This window comes from Macaca fascicularis, chromosome 9 (assembly GCF_037993035.2).
Source record: "Macaca fascicularis isolate 582-1 chromosome 9, T2T-MFA8v1.1".
NCBI lineage: Eukaryota > Metazoa > Chordata > Mammalia > Primates > Cercopithecidae > Macaca > Macaca fascicularis.
The window spans coordinates 97,060,268-97,074,831 of record NC_088383.1 but is presented as its reverse complement, the minus strand read 5'-3'; the positions used below and the strand labels follow the sequence as shown (position 1 = coordinate 97,074,831).

Below are 14,564 nucleotides of genomic sequence, written 5' to 3'. Positions count from 1 at the left end.
GACTTTGAATATCACTGGTCTAACTACCTTTCCGATTGTCTTTGGTTTACTCTTAGTCACTTGTATTATGGCTTATTTCTGACTCTACCAGTGAATGACAAAGCATGACCTGTTCTTGCTTTTCAGAAAGCACTTGCCTCTCCCTGGCTATATTCATCTGTGGTTGGTCCAAGATGAGAGAGATATCACTTGAGTTGTCGGAGAAGGAGGCTTGAGCCACTTTGTCCCAAGACTCAGAGAAAAATATGGGAGACCTCTATACCAGTGTTTTTGAACCAGGAGCAATTTTACCCTCTACATTTAACAATATCTGGAGACATTTTTGGCTATCACAACCCCTGCATGAGGGGAGACAGTGAGGAATGCTACTTGCTTCTGGTGGGTGGAGACAGGGATGCTGCTAAACATCCTGCCATGCAGAGGACACCCCTCCACAACAAAGACATCTCCGGCACAAAGTGTCAACCAGACTGAGGTTGAGAAATCCAGCTTCAGGCCCAGCTGTTCTTTGAAGAGAATTTGGAGAGCTTACACCCCGTTTCCACATGCCCAAAAGATATATTGAGCCCAGATGGTGAGAGTCTTGAATGCCATTATTAGGCATGTAGACATGATTTCATGTTTAGTAAGCTTAGAAAAATAAGAAAAATCACCTGTGCTTGCAAAACAATTAGCCAAGAGGAGTAGTGATAACCAATGCAAAATAAATAGCTCTTAATAGACACAGGCATGTCAAATTTTGACACTAAGAAAACCCCATTACAGTGAGTCAGTGTCTCCAAATAATTGGTTTTAGCTAATTTTGTTGTAGCACAAACTCATTAAGATGTGGCCAGGGACATAGATAAAAAGAACACAGTCCTTGCCCTCAAATAAATTATTTTCTGAGTGGAGATCATGTGTACCCCAAAACTCATAATGTAAAATGCAGCAAGATGAACTCAAAATGCAGCATATGAAACTACAGTAAATAGGAGAGGGGAACCTGGCTCTCCCGATGGAGGGAGACTAGGTAGGCACGGGAGGAAGGATCAGGGAAGTATATGTGATATTTCTTGAGTTTGCTCTTAAAAAATACATATGATTTTGAAAGAAAACATGGAAACAAAGTTATTCGAGCAAAGATTCAGAGGCAGAAATGTACAGGGTGGTGGTGGGGTGGGGATAGTGGTCCCAGATGAGTGAAGAGGAAGGTTTCATTGGTATGTGAGGGAGAGAAGTAAAGTTGACCCTGTTTGGGAAGGTTCTGACTGCTTGGCTAATGTGTTCGCATTCTATTCTGTGGGGAGCCAGAGGACCACCCGGGTCCTTGATCCTGGGAGATTCTGATTCCTAATCTAATCCCCGTAACTCTAAACAGTTCTCGGGCGAGTCGATGAGGCATGCAGGCACTCACTCGCTCTGTGGGTCTAGCTGCACCTTTCCCCTTCTTCTCAGCTCCCATTTTCCACCTGCAGACTTGGCTCTCTAGAGGCCTGTTGACCATTAAGTTCTGGGTGACAGGTAAGAGATGTGATTGTTTGCAGGTCCTGTGAAGAATGTAAGCAGAATTTCCAGGCTCCTGGCTCTCATTAACCTCAGGAGCACAAAGATCACCTCTCCTTATTCACAAAGCTAGCACTGTACTTCGATGTCAGGAATGAGTGGAGGTAGGTTAGTTGTCAATGCTTTTTACCAAGGCAGTCAGCCATGCTAACTCCATGTGAGTATACACTTATTTTAGACTGCTTCCTTCAACAGGTTACCACCATCTAAACCACTCTCAATCTTTAAAGCCAGCAAGTAATTACTCAAGTAAAAGTGTAAATACAAATGGCAGCTTTCCTATAAATATGAAAAGTATAAGTAGAAGACAGCACAAAAGTGACAGATATCCCTCTGGATAAGCAGACCCTGAGGACCAAATCAGCTGAAGAGACTTTTGATAACAGGTTGCACAAATTAGCAAGAGGATTTCATGTTCTTGGAGCCATGTTCCCAAACCTATGTTCCATGAACTCATTCAGGGTCCCTGAGACCATATTAGATGTTTCACAAAAGCAACTCCATAGTCAAGTAGGTGTGGAAAATTCCAAACAATACTCTAGGCCCTCCATAGTCTCTGATGAAGTTTCAAAATTCCCCTGCCTGGGATGGCATTACATATTCTAAATACTAAAGAAAAGGATGTGTCTCACTTTGATCAACCCAGATTTTCCAAATAAACTTCTTTTATTTAAGGCTTTTAATTTATTTTTTTAAGTAGCATATCTACCAACATTTCATGGGTACTTAGGTATTTAACAAGCACTTCCCACATGCCAGGTGCTGTGCTAAATAATTTACATAATATTAATTCACTTAATTCTCATACCTACAAGGCAGACAGGATTCTCTTATTTTATAGATGAAGAAACTAAAACCCACAGTGGGGGTGTCCAAGTTATCCAGGCAGCAAGGCCCCGTGGTGCATGTTTCCTTAAACAATACAAGGAATACAACATGGGAAACATAGTGTTTTAGAGGGGCTGCCCTGACAAAGAACGTAAAGAAAATCTGGCTCTTTTGTTGAGAAAGTGCCTTATGTACTTGTGCTCCTCCTAGGTACCCCATGGGTATACATCTCTGTGCTGTGGTTTAAATAAACTCTTTCATCATAATGAGTTGGGGACAAAGGTAAAGAAGAAGAGCCTATGGGGCACCCCAAGCTGAAGGTGCCACAGTAGATATTGCCAACAGGTATACAAATCAAGGGATGGTGTGTTCTCAAAACTACACTGAAGCCAAAGTCAAGATCTCAGACCTCGCTTTACACACAAGTGAGGAAACTGGACCCGATAGTGTTTCACCCAAAGGCTCACGGCAACAGCTGGGCTCCTCTTTCCTGGTCTAGGATGTTTTCCTACACATAACTACACTGCTGCTAATTCTGAAGATTGAAAGTAGCTTAGACTGAGCTTCTCTGATGACAGAAGCAACCAAAACATATTCTGTCTTGACAATGGAGTTAGCACAGGCTCTCCAGGGGCATAGCTCACTGTTTTACCTCTTTGCCTTCCAATCCCTGCATTTGGTTTCTTTAATAAAGGGGAAAAAATCAAACCATCCTTTTCTTAAGCAAGAAGTATATTTCATCCTATAGAACTCTCTAGGCTAATGCCTTGATTTGATTAATCTGCAATGTATACTTATATTAAACATCACATCATACACCATAAATATGTATAATTTTTATTTGTCAATGAAAAAATTAATTAAAATTAACAGATAAAGACACATGCAGAAAAAAAAGAAACTAAAAAGGGGGAGAACTCCCTGGAACTCAGACACAAGAGCACAGTACAGGCTGTAATTCCTTAACTTCTCTAAAATTCTCCTACTTGCCATGGCAGGTAGACACCCTATACAATGCTCATCCAAAGAACGGAGCTGCTGAGTCAATGGAAGGTAAGAGATGAGCCCCCTTTAAAGACTGGTGTGGGTGGGAAAACTGGCAAGCCACCCCTACAGCTGCAGAGGCTGCCAAAGTCTCTGAAAAGGGAACGTGAATCCTGCCCCCTCGATGTCACTGTTGCTAAGCCAAGCCAGCTGGGTCTAAGCAGAGGAGCCCATAGAGAAAGCTCCTGGCACCGTTCTGTGCCTCCCCTTCCAATCCCTGAGTTGAGCCAGGCAGAGCCAGAACAAGCCTGTCACTTGGCCCTGGGGCCTTCCGTCTGCCCTGGGCAAGACCCACATTGAACCTCACTGCTTAGAGAAGGCCATTCAGGAGGTAGTGAGGATGGCTGCACACAATATGGCAGACATGGCTGAATCAGGTGATCCCTAAGAGGAAATCCAACTCTGAGATGAGTGTTTCAGACCATGAACTATGATCTGAGAAGGTGGGAAATAAGCAAGCACAGATGTGTAGAAACAAGGGAGGAGGAGGAGGGTGGAGAACGCAGACAGGAACCTGTGCCCAACCAACTCAGGCCATAAAGCTCTTATAGCATATAAGGAAAATAGAGAAATCTTAGAATGTATGGAAACTAGAAAACTTGCTGTAAAAGAATAAAGAGCCTTAATATATTATAGCATGCTAAAGACATTCCATTTTATTACATGTTGGTTCATGCAACATTTACTACCAACGGGAAGAGGAAAAACTGAGTTAATCTACCCTTCACATCCCACCTTCTCTGGGTAATCATCCCTCACCTCTCTAATTCACATAGGCCTCCCCTTTATGTGACATGTCCTATAACTATTTCTCCTATGTTTGTGTGTGTCCTTATGAAGTTATCTGGGTCAGGCCAGGGTGTAGGCAGCAGAAGAAAACAGCCAAGGATTCAGATGTGGCTCAAAGTCTCAGGCAGGTCACCAAGAGCAGAACAGATGGTGAATGAGAAGTCCAGGTCTGAGGGATTGGAAGAATGAAGCAATTCCTCTACATCACAGCAGACCATGAGTTGAAAATCTAGGGAGCCAAAAACAGCTTGAGGAGTTAGACAATTATGTAAGTTGAAGGCAGGGAAGATTCAGAACTCAGGTCAGAGAAGTTGAAGCAAGAGTACTAAAGAGTGGGGACCCCAAACACAGGGTTGATCCCAGGGCAGAGGCCCTTATCACTCTGCCCTTGTCTATGATCACACTTCCTCCCATCATTCAGTCATCCCTAACCCCAAGAAGGAGTCATGGTTCTGGTTATGACATTTTGAAGGGGGGAATGTTGAAGGGGCACTCAGTAAATATTTTAAATATGCTGGCCACCCTTGATTAAGACAGCTGTAAAGGTGCAGAGAATGGACAGAAAAACAATTTGTACTCCTTTAAAACAACACAGATGTCATAAACTTTCATCCCCCAGTGTTCACTGCATTGCATGCCTGGTCAAAGATTCATTAAGAGATAAGAATAATTGAAAATCAGTCATTCATTGTTTAAATGCTAAAACTTTTGTTTCAGTCAGTCACTCTGAAACTGTCGTTCAGTTAGCAAATACTTACTGACTGCCTATTGCATGCCAGGCACAGTGCAAGGCACCAAGTACTGTGGGGAATAAGAACAGTAGTAATCCCTGGCATCATGAAGCATCCCATGCAGCCTAAACATATCTCCCTTCTTTCCTCCCTATCTTCCTCTCTCCCTCCCTGATTCCTTATATTTTTTGTTTATCATTATTGTCTTGGAAGAGTAATTTTCATAGGTTCTGGTTAAACCCCACAATAACTTTTCTATATAGCAAAATTATTACTATATCCCTGTAGAGATCCAAATTGTTACTTTGTTGATCAACCTAAAATACACAGAGTAAAACAGTAAGTTATTGACACTCCAAAATCACAAAAGGAAAATGTGAATAATTATAAGATGAATGGCATAGGGAAATGGGATTTAAATGTTGGCCTCTCTTAACAGCTTTTAAAGTCATATATGAAATATTAAGAGAATGTATATATTAATACTTTCATCTATCTATGCATACATACCCACACATTTATTTAGATAGATAGGTACATATATACATACATATATGTGGTTCTCTTTGTGTCCTTAGAATATACATCAATACCATGAAAGCTGAGAATATTAGAACATTTTTGAAATGAGAAAACTGAAATCCAGATAATCACTTAGGATCAAAGAACCAGTTTAAGAACTGGCACTCACATCTGTTAGCTGCCAGCAAAGGAATGTTTCAATTGACATCATTTTAAGGATTAGCTCAAATTTGAAAGTAAGACTCTTGCACCTACAAAAAGCACGGAGATTTCAAAGAGCAATTAAGAAGAGACTCAAAAACATGATCATTTCAACTAACAAAATAAAGGTCAAATGAACAATGAATTCTAAAATATTCTCCTGTTCTTTTTTATTTATGTTGTTCAGCCGGTAACTGTAGCTGGTGACTGTAGTCTTGTCTCTATGGTGCATTTCCTAGAAATTGGAGCTAGTTTTTAAAAAAGCTAAGTAATTAATTTTGAAATAAACACAAAAGAGCATACAAATTAGTGTTTATACTGTAATTATGTGGGTCTTCAGCCACTGATTGCATTGTCTGGACTGTTTATACAATGCACCCTTGCAACTCAACTGCTTTTGGAATTTGGTCCAAAAGGAAAAGCATTGTACCCAAAATCTCTGTTGGACAATCACCTATAGTATAATAGTCTGCTTGTAAAGCCTGATTTTAAAGAACAGCTATTGAAATAGAATACATCTGACATCAGAAATGTTACATTAACAGTTGAGTAAAAAGTCTCTAATGCTGCCGGCTTTAAGATAAAGAAACAACTAAGGCCAGGGGTGGTGGCTCATGCCTGTGATCCCAGCACTTTGGGAAGCCAAGGCAGGAGGATCACTTGAGGTCAGGAGTTTGAGGCCAGCCTGGTAAACATGGTGAAACCCCGTCTCTACTAAAAATACAAAAATTAGCTGGGCGTGGTGGCCCGCATCTGTAGTCCCAGCTATTCGGGAGGCTGAGGCAGGAGAATCACTTCAACCCAGGAGGCAGAGGTTGCAGCGAGCTGAGATCGCGCCGCTGCACTCCAGCCTGGTGACAAAGCGAGACTCCGTCTCAAAAACAAAGAAAAAGAAACCGAGGACTTTTATTTTCAAGTAAAGGACATGGCATATGTCAAATAAATGCACACCAACATTTCAGGACCAATATTGCAGGAATGCACGTTTGTTTTATGCAGATTAACGCTAAATGTTCGTGAATACTAAATATTTATTATTAATACTAAACGTCTACTATTGCCCATGTGAAAGCATTGACTGGAATTTTACAGTCATAACCATGTGTCAAAGAGTCAGAAAGTGAGAAATAAGGTAAATCGGGAAAAAGATTATTCATAATTATTCAAGTTCCCTCAGGACAAAAAAAGTTCTCTCAGTGCTATGTGTATTAGTCTGAATAAGCTAGGTTGTGCTGTGGTAGCTAATACTTCCCTAAATCTCAGTGGTTTAACCCAGAAAGGCTAATTTCTCAATCCCACCAGACCACTTGTCCTCCAGGGCAGCTGAGGGACTCAATCTGCTAACATCTTATTGCTATGAATCTTGGTACACGTACTTTCAAGTCCACCATGACAGCAGAAGAGAAAGCTAAAGGTAGCACATCAGTTTTCAAATGTTTCAGCTCATTGGCTACCTTCCTGCCAAGGGACTGAGAGATGTGGGGAGCATATGGATATTCTATGAGGAGCAAATGTCTGTCCCACCATATGACCCTAATCCATCTTCATCTAAATGTAGGCTAGGAGAAGTCGGAGGTTAATTCCCAATTGTTCTAAGGAGGATTTCTCCAGCCCCCTTTTAATTTGTCACACTCTGATCAATGCCAACATAAATGTAGAAACTGATTTGTTTATACCTGCAACAAAATACTCAGGAGCTTCTTTACCTTCATGGGATGCACAAGTCATATATATATATGGTTTTTTTTTTTCTTTTTCTGAACAGCCTTCTTAGCAGACGTCAGTGTTTCTCAGCCTGCAAAAGGATTGGGCTCAATATGCTGGCTTTCTGTCAACTCCTGTGGTGCCTACACATTTCCTAGTCCCAGAAACACCCTGATTAGGCAGTTGTGAGATTTGAGTTCTCAGTGTTGTAAAAGGGTTTTGTTCTTTTCCATGAAGAATTTGCTTTGTACTATTACTTTCTATTTCAGGTCATGGTTTTGCTTACATTAATTTGATGATTCTCTCTAGAAAGTTTACTTGAACTGTACAAATTCTGCCTTAGCTCTTAATAGCCTCCATAAATTAAGGTTGCTGGAGCCCCTGCCATTCCCCAAAAAGTGAGGGTGGGAATATTTCGGGCTTCGGATCTTGTCCTTTTTTGTTAAAATTTTGCTCAATTTTTTTTTTTTTTACCATAAAGAAATCTCCATATAATATTTTCCAATAGAATTAGCCAAGAATATATCCTAAGTGGGAAGCATTACATGTGTTACCATTTAGCACTGATATATCACTTAAATATGCGTTCAGTTGCAATGTGCTTTACCCAGCAGTGTGAACTCATGTGTATGGCACTGAATGGGTGTCTTGGGTTCCCTTCCAGCTCCCAAGCACTTTCATGCCATAACCTTGATTGAGTCACTCAACATTCTTCTGCTGGGTTTCCACAGAGAGGCGAGAGATGAACAGAGATGACATGTGTAAAACACACATTCTTTGAGGAGAGGGAAAGTGTTACATGAATTGAATGGTGAGGCATGAGTACTTGGCTATTCGTCTATATGATATATGTCATTTATGGGAGATGTTAACTCCATCCTGAGGGCTTAAAAATAATTGGGGTAAGTAGATTTTACTCTGATGATTCTGCTAAGATACATGAAATAAGAGTGGTCTTCTAACGTAGCTTCTTCCATGACCCTCAACCCCGGCACCAGAATCCCTTATTTAACTTCCTATTCTGCTCATTTATTAAAGAGCGGTGGGTTTGTTTCAAGACTGCTTAAACTTTCTGCCTTGTGTTTGCTGATTAAGCTAGAAAATATTCTTATTTTATTTCAGCAGCAGATTTAATTTTATTTATTTACTTTCCTTATCTCCTCTCGTCTCCACTCATAATCTCTGGACTTGCTTCATTAGAAATGTACAGTTGAGCAATATTTTCCAGGAAAGAAGAGTTTGGGGACCTGCTTCCTGGAAATATGAACAGACTCTTGCTGAGAAAAGGCTTCTCCATTAAAACTGCTTAGTAAAATCAAGACTAGGAGGTGCTTTGGCCAATGTTTTTAATGCATTTGATGCAGTTTTATTTTAAAGGACATTGATTAAAATTTAATTGTTTTTTATAGCCCATTGAAGCAGATTTAATCCTGTATTTTATTTCTCCTTGTTAGCTTAAGCCTGTCATTTATTTGTTTTTCTCTGACTCCTCCTCATAGAACAGGTCTTAATGTAGCCAGGATTTGGTTAATCGACAGAGCTTAGTCAAAGAATGTGTCTGTTTAATACAGAAAACAATGCCCAATCTACACTGGGTCCTTATGTGATAAAATTGACCAAAATAGACATGTAAGATGAATTGGAAACACATCACAGAAGATAGCAGAGACTATGATGAGGAGGTTGGAATGTACTAAGTAGAAGACGAAGCTCCTTGAAGAGTTTTGAGGCAGAGATAGTATGTTATCTCCATTGTGTTTTAACAAAATGAACTTGTTAGTATAAAGATTGAATTTTAAAAAATAATACAAATGTAAAAAGACTATTAAAGGGACATTTTTAATGAGACCAAAGCTAGTCCAGTAGCACTGAGAATGAAGAGAGAAGGATAGACTGAAATGCATTTCAAAAGTAAAATGAGCAGATCTTATTGGCCAATGAGTTAGAGGTGGTAAGGACTGAAATGTGAAAAAGAGACAACGGATGAATTAATGAATCTGTGTTGTATAGATGGTAAAAGGAAAATCCAGTACTTCCAGATCCACTCTCATCCCCATATTTGTGTTTCATGGCACACCTAGTCTGAATCTAGTAGATTATTAACAATCTGCCTTTCTTGTCTACTATGTAACCTTGGCCTCAGTGACTATATTTCTGATCAGCGGATGCTTTAGGAAAGGCAGGGCAACAGGATTTTTAAAAATCCACTTCTTCCTTTATCTCAATTGCCTTAAGACTGAACAAAGGAGAGAGACCAATGCACAAAGAAAATGGTGTTGCTGAATACATTCTGATGCTTTTGTTTCCACGGCCTCTAAGCATTGATACCTTGGTGGCCAACAAGCTACCTGACCACTTAAGAGCTGGAGTACCTCAGGACACACAAAAAGATACTTCACAGGAAGATTTATGGTTACAACAAAGCGTTCCATAGTGTTGAGCTTTAGCCATAAACTTGAATATCACCAGATTAGCTTGGTATGACATTCATAAACAATAATTTTATAGTTTACTGTCAACTATATGCAATGTCCAAGCAATCTTCTTGTACTGTTGCTCAGGTGACCTATTTACTTATGCAAAAGATGGGTCATCTTAACTCAGTGGACTAAGGTCCCAGACATAATAGTTCTTATGAATGTGTAGGCAAACTTGATGGCTAAATTCAGTATTTTTTCTCAGTCATTTGGCTAGGGGGGAAAAAAAAGAACAGAAAAGGACCTATGTCTGTCTCCCAGCATGATTACTGAAACCAAGTTTAAAAAGAAACCTATACTGATTATTCAATTTCAATATCTCCCCCCAATAAACACCCATTGAAAAACCTGAAAGATACAGGAAAGATCAGAAAGCTACTCAAAAAGCTACATGACTGTTTAACACAGATGAACTAATTGTCTATGGATTAATTACAGGGAGTGAATGATCAAGGCCTGGGTAGTTGAATAAAGTATCATCAAGAAGCTGGAACTTGAATGAGGCCTTCAAGGACATGTAGCTCTTGAGTGAGTAGAGAAGAAAAGGCAGAGTATTTAGGAAATGAGAAATATAAGCTCACACAGAAAGTATCTGTGTTGACCAAGAAGAACATCTATTTCAAATTGAATCCAGATAGAGAATTTATTGGCTCAAGTCACTACAAAGTCCAGGGGTTCATCTTTAGAGACTGAAACACCACTACCAGAACACTACCTCTAAGCTTCTCTCAGCTCTTTTTTCCTTTGTGTTGACTTTACATTCTGGAAGGCACTCAAATCGTTGCAGCAAAATGGCGGACAGTGGATGGAGGCTTGCACCATTCTCAGCTGTCCCATAGAGCAGTGAAAAATGTCACTTCTCTCTATTTGATCCATCAAAAGTCTCAGTATTGCTATTGATTCCAACCATCTTGAATTATCTACCCATTCCTGAACCAATCACTACAATAAGGAAGATGAAACATCCTGATTGGTCAAGTTGGCATTACATGGATCAGGGAATGGGGCTAAACATAGCTAGTTATCATTAGATATTACTGAAAAGGCAAAACAAGAGATGTTCCCTATAGCACTAATGCACTTCCAAGTGATATTACATAGATGAATCCGAGATGAATAAAAACTATTTTAATGGAATAATGAAAAATATGATAGGAGGAAGTACTGATATAAGATCAGTAACAAAGTAGTATGGATTTTTTTTTTCAGTAAAACATGAGAAATCTTTGAAGATTTTTGAACAGGGCAGTGCCATTTCAGTTCAAACTACACTTTAATTTCAAATATGTCAATTAAAAATGTTATTTCACAGAGAACAAAGTTTGCTAAATGCATTGAAGTTACATTTTCATAGAAAAGTTATACATTTAATGGAAAGTATTAATATACAAATTAGTTTTCTCAATGTCTATGAAGTTGTGTGAAAGTGAAAAAGAAGGCTTCCTCTAACCAATAAATTAATTCTATTAGAGCGATTTCACATATTAGCTGACATGAATGTAAAGTGAAGTAAAGAACAGCCTCTCATTTTCTTTATTCATTAATTCACCCATTGTTTATGTCGTTCCCTCTTCCACATCTAAGGCATTCAAGCTATCCAAAGGAAAATATGGATTTGGTCACCTGCACCCGAGTAATATTACTCTGGAATGACAAGACAACTGAAAGTACCTTCTTCATTGAACCCTAAATCTGTGTCAAGAAGTGTGCTCATGCAAATTTTGCAAGATGAATATCATTGATCCCATTTTACAGAAGAGTAAACTGAAGTTTAAAGAGTTTACAGAGAATTTCCCCAAAAAAACACAACTGGTAAGTGTCGGACATGTAGGAGTCAAAGTCAGTCTGTCTAACTCCCAATCTGTGTTCTTTCTACTATACTGGGTTGCCTTTCCATAACTGAACTTGCTAATGGTATTGTTTCTAAGGTCACTGACGAGAGTCCCAATTTAAAACAAACAAACAAAAAGCTTCACTGTTGATGAAATTACTTGTCAAGAACAAGTTTCCAGTTTGCCAAAAGCAATAACTGTTCTATGTCACAAGAACTTAAAATTACTCTCTTTCACACACACATACACAAATACATAGAGGGAGAGAGACAGAGAAAGTTTCACTGTATACTACTTATGTATAATTCTGATTTTTGTAAATTACGTGTAATGTTAAATTTCCTGGAGACTTTGAATATTTTAAAAGAATGCTGGAATGGGTATTTTTGTAAAGTGAATGATATATTAGTGTGACTACTTTCTGTATTACTTATTATTCATTATTTCAGATATGAATATAGCTGAGTTATCCTAAAGTCTGACCCCCACGCATTTTGAAGCAAAAAGTGTGATCAGTGTGTGGCTTCAGAAAGAATAAACAGTCAGAATATTAAATATGTTATCCGAAACCTAATGTTGTTTTAAACTCTAAGCCATCCTAAACATGAAAGATGAGAGCTGGCTTCAAGCTGGGAACATGGTTAGGTACATCCGGTCACCTGGGGTGATATTTTTTTTTCTGAATCCTTCATCTACATTAGCTGTCTCCCAATCAACAGTTTTGCATTCTGATGTGGTTGATGTATTTGAGCAAAGCTACCCTTGAGGCTCATAAAAGAGGCAGTTAGCCTCTGACCAACTCTGACTAATGTATATGGAGAGAACCCCATAAAATAAACATACTTCAAGTTGTTTGCCCGGTAATGGATATTTGACCTACCCCACACCCTTCCCTAATGCCAGCATAAGTGGTGTTTGAAGAGCAAAGCAAATTCCATTTCAGTTCTAAAGCTTGGTCTGATGCACTTTGACTAACATTTCAAACTTTAGGGAGCAGCTTCACCATAAAGATCTCTTCAAGCAGCTCTTGAGTTGGCCATTATTCCACGAATGTAGCAATTATTTCCATCTACACAGAAAACACAAAGGCTCCTGTGGACAGCTGAAAAGAAGAGTTATACTGTAAACACTATAGAAACCAAATAGCTAGAACCAATAGCTGAAAGAAAGGAATGATGACCCTCCTTTATCCATTTGCCTAACTCCCAATCAGGAAATGATGCTCCTTAAATTTGGCAATGCACTGCACATGAAAAGTCTGAAAATTTCATAGACCACTGCTGCATAGCTACCCTTAAATAAACTAATCCTATATAAATAATCAAAGATGTGCATCAAGGCTTAGCTACAACGATGTTCATGGCAGTCTGATTTCATTAGTGAGAAACTGAAAATGACCCAGGTATACAACAAAGGGCGTGTCAGTTTTCTATTGCCATATAACACATTTACCACAGGCTTAGTGGCTGAAAACAGCACAAATGTATTATATTAAAGTCCTGTAAGTCAGAAGTCCATTGGACTTTTCTGGGTTCTCTGCTTCAAGTCTTCACCAAGCTAAAATCAAGATGTCAGCAGAGCTGCATTCCATAGTGGAGGTTGTAAGGAAGAATAGGCCCTCGTTTCCTTTTGGTAGTAGGACTGACATCTTCGTTTTCTTACTGGTTCTCAGGTGATAACTGTTCCTAGCTTCTAGAGACCTCCAAATTTCCTGGCTTATGATGGGGCCAGTCCTTCCCATGTCACAGCTCTCTGACCTGTGCTTCTGCCTCCTTCTTTCATTATGAAATGCCATGTGATTACATTGGGCCCATCTGATAACCCAAGAAACTCTCCCTGCCTGAAGATGAGTAACCTTAATTCTATCTGCACAAAAGAAGTTGTCATGTAATTTAACATATTCACAGATTCCAGGGATTAGGGCATGTTGATCTTTGGGGACCTATCACAATAGGTTGTCAGTCAAATAAAGCATGGAATATGCATGAACTTAAATGGAATATAAGTAAAAGTGATGGTGTTAAAAAATTACTGGCATAAGAAAATGCTAAGTAAAATATCACATTGAAAAACATTAAAATTAAAAGAACAGGTTACTCAATAGTATGGATGGTTTCATCCCATTTTTTTGTAGAGTGAAAAAAATCTGTTTGATATATGTATGACAGGTCTGTATATCTCTACCTAACTCTACATCTGTTCAATACTTGTATATCTATCTAGGTGAAAAGGTATACCCCAAAATATTCATTGGTTATTTTTGAGATTGGGGATTACTGGTGAATATTTTTAGATTAATGTATATTTTTGAACTTACCTAAAAAGAATATTATCTGCAACACACACATACATAAATTTTTTAAATTAAATCTTTTTTTGTAAGTAGAGTGCAGTAGCTAAACCTTCGGCCAGCCAACTGACCAACCTAAAGCACCAAAAACTGTTTCTATAAGATATAGTGAAGTTCTCACTCTTATGGGATTGAACCCAGTTGCCATGGTCAACCCCAATCTCAGTCACTCTGCTCTAGTTCTGAAAAATACAATATCTTTATCCCAGTGTCCCAGTAGCTATTAAACAAAGTTATAAGAGGAGGATAAGAGGAGGATCTCACTGCAATAATGTATTGTTGTTTAATGTCGTCTCTGAGAAATTTTCTGACATGGTACAGTCTGAAACATCCATATATCAGTGTTGGGTTTGGTTTAAATTTCAGATAGCTAAAAATAAGTCTTTCTCCTCCTTTTGGTTTTAAAGTATAAGCAGATCTAGCTTTGATGTACAAATCTTATAAACAAAACAATTTGCTGTCCCCACCCAAAGACAGCTAGTGCAACTCCAGAAAGAAGGATCTATCCTTAACAGTTTACTCTGTGTTCTAACTGTGGTTT

At 38.9% G+C, this 14,564-nt stretch overlaps 1 protein-coding gene across 1 annotated transcript in view; it reads left to right on the top strand.

Moving 5' to 3' along the window:
* The window catches only part of RNLS (renalase, FAD dependent amine oxidase), a 413,866-nt gene extending 400,087 nt beyond the window's left edge, over positions 1-13,779 (top strand). The window contains exon 7 of the mRNA XM_065521115.2: positions 11,426-13,779. Within this exon, the coding sequence (XP_065377187.1) occupies positions 11,426-11,494 (69 nt within the window). The 3' untranslated portion in view covers positions 11,495-13,779. The remainder of the gene's footprint in view (positions 1-11,425) is intronic.
* Positions 13,780-14,564: the final 785 nt, after the last annotated feature.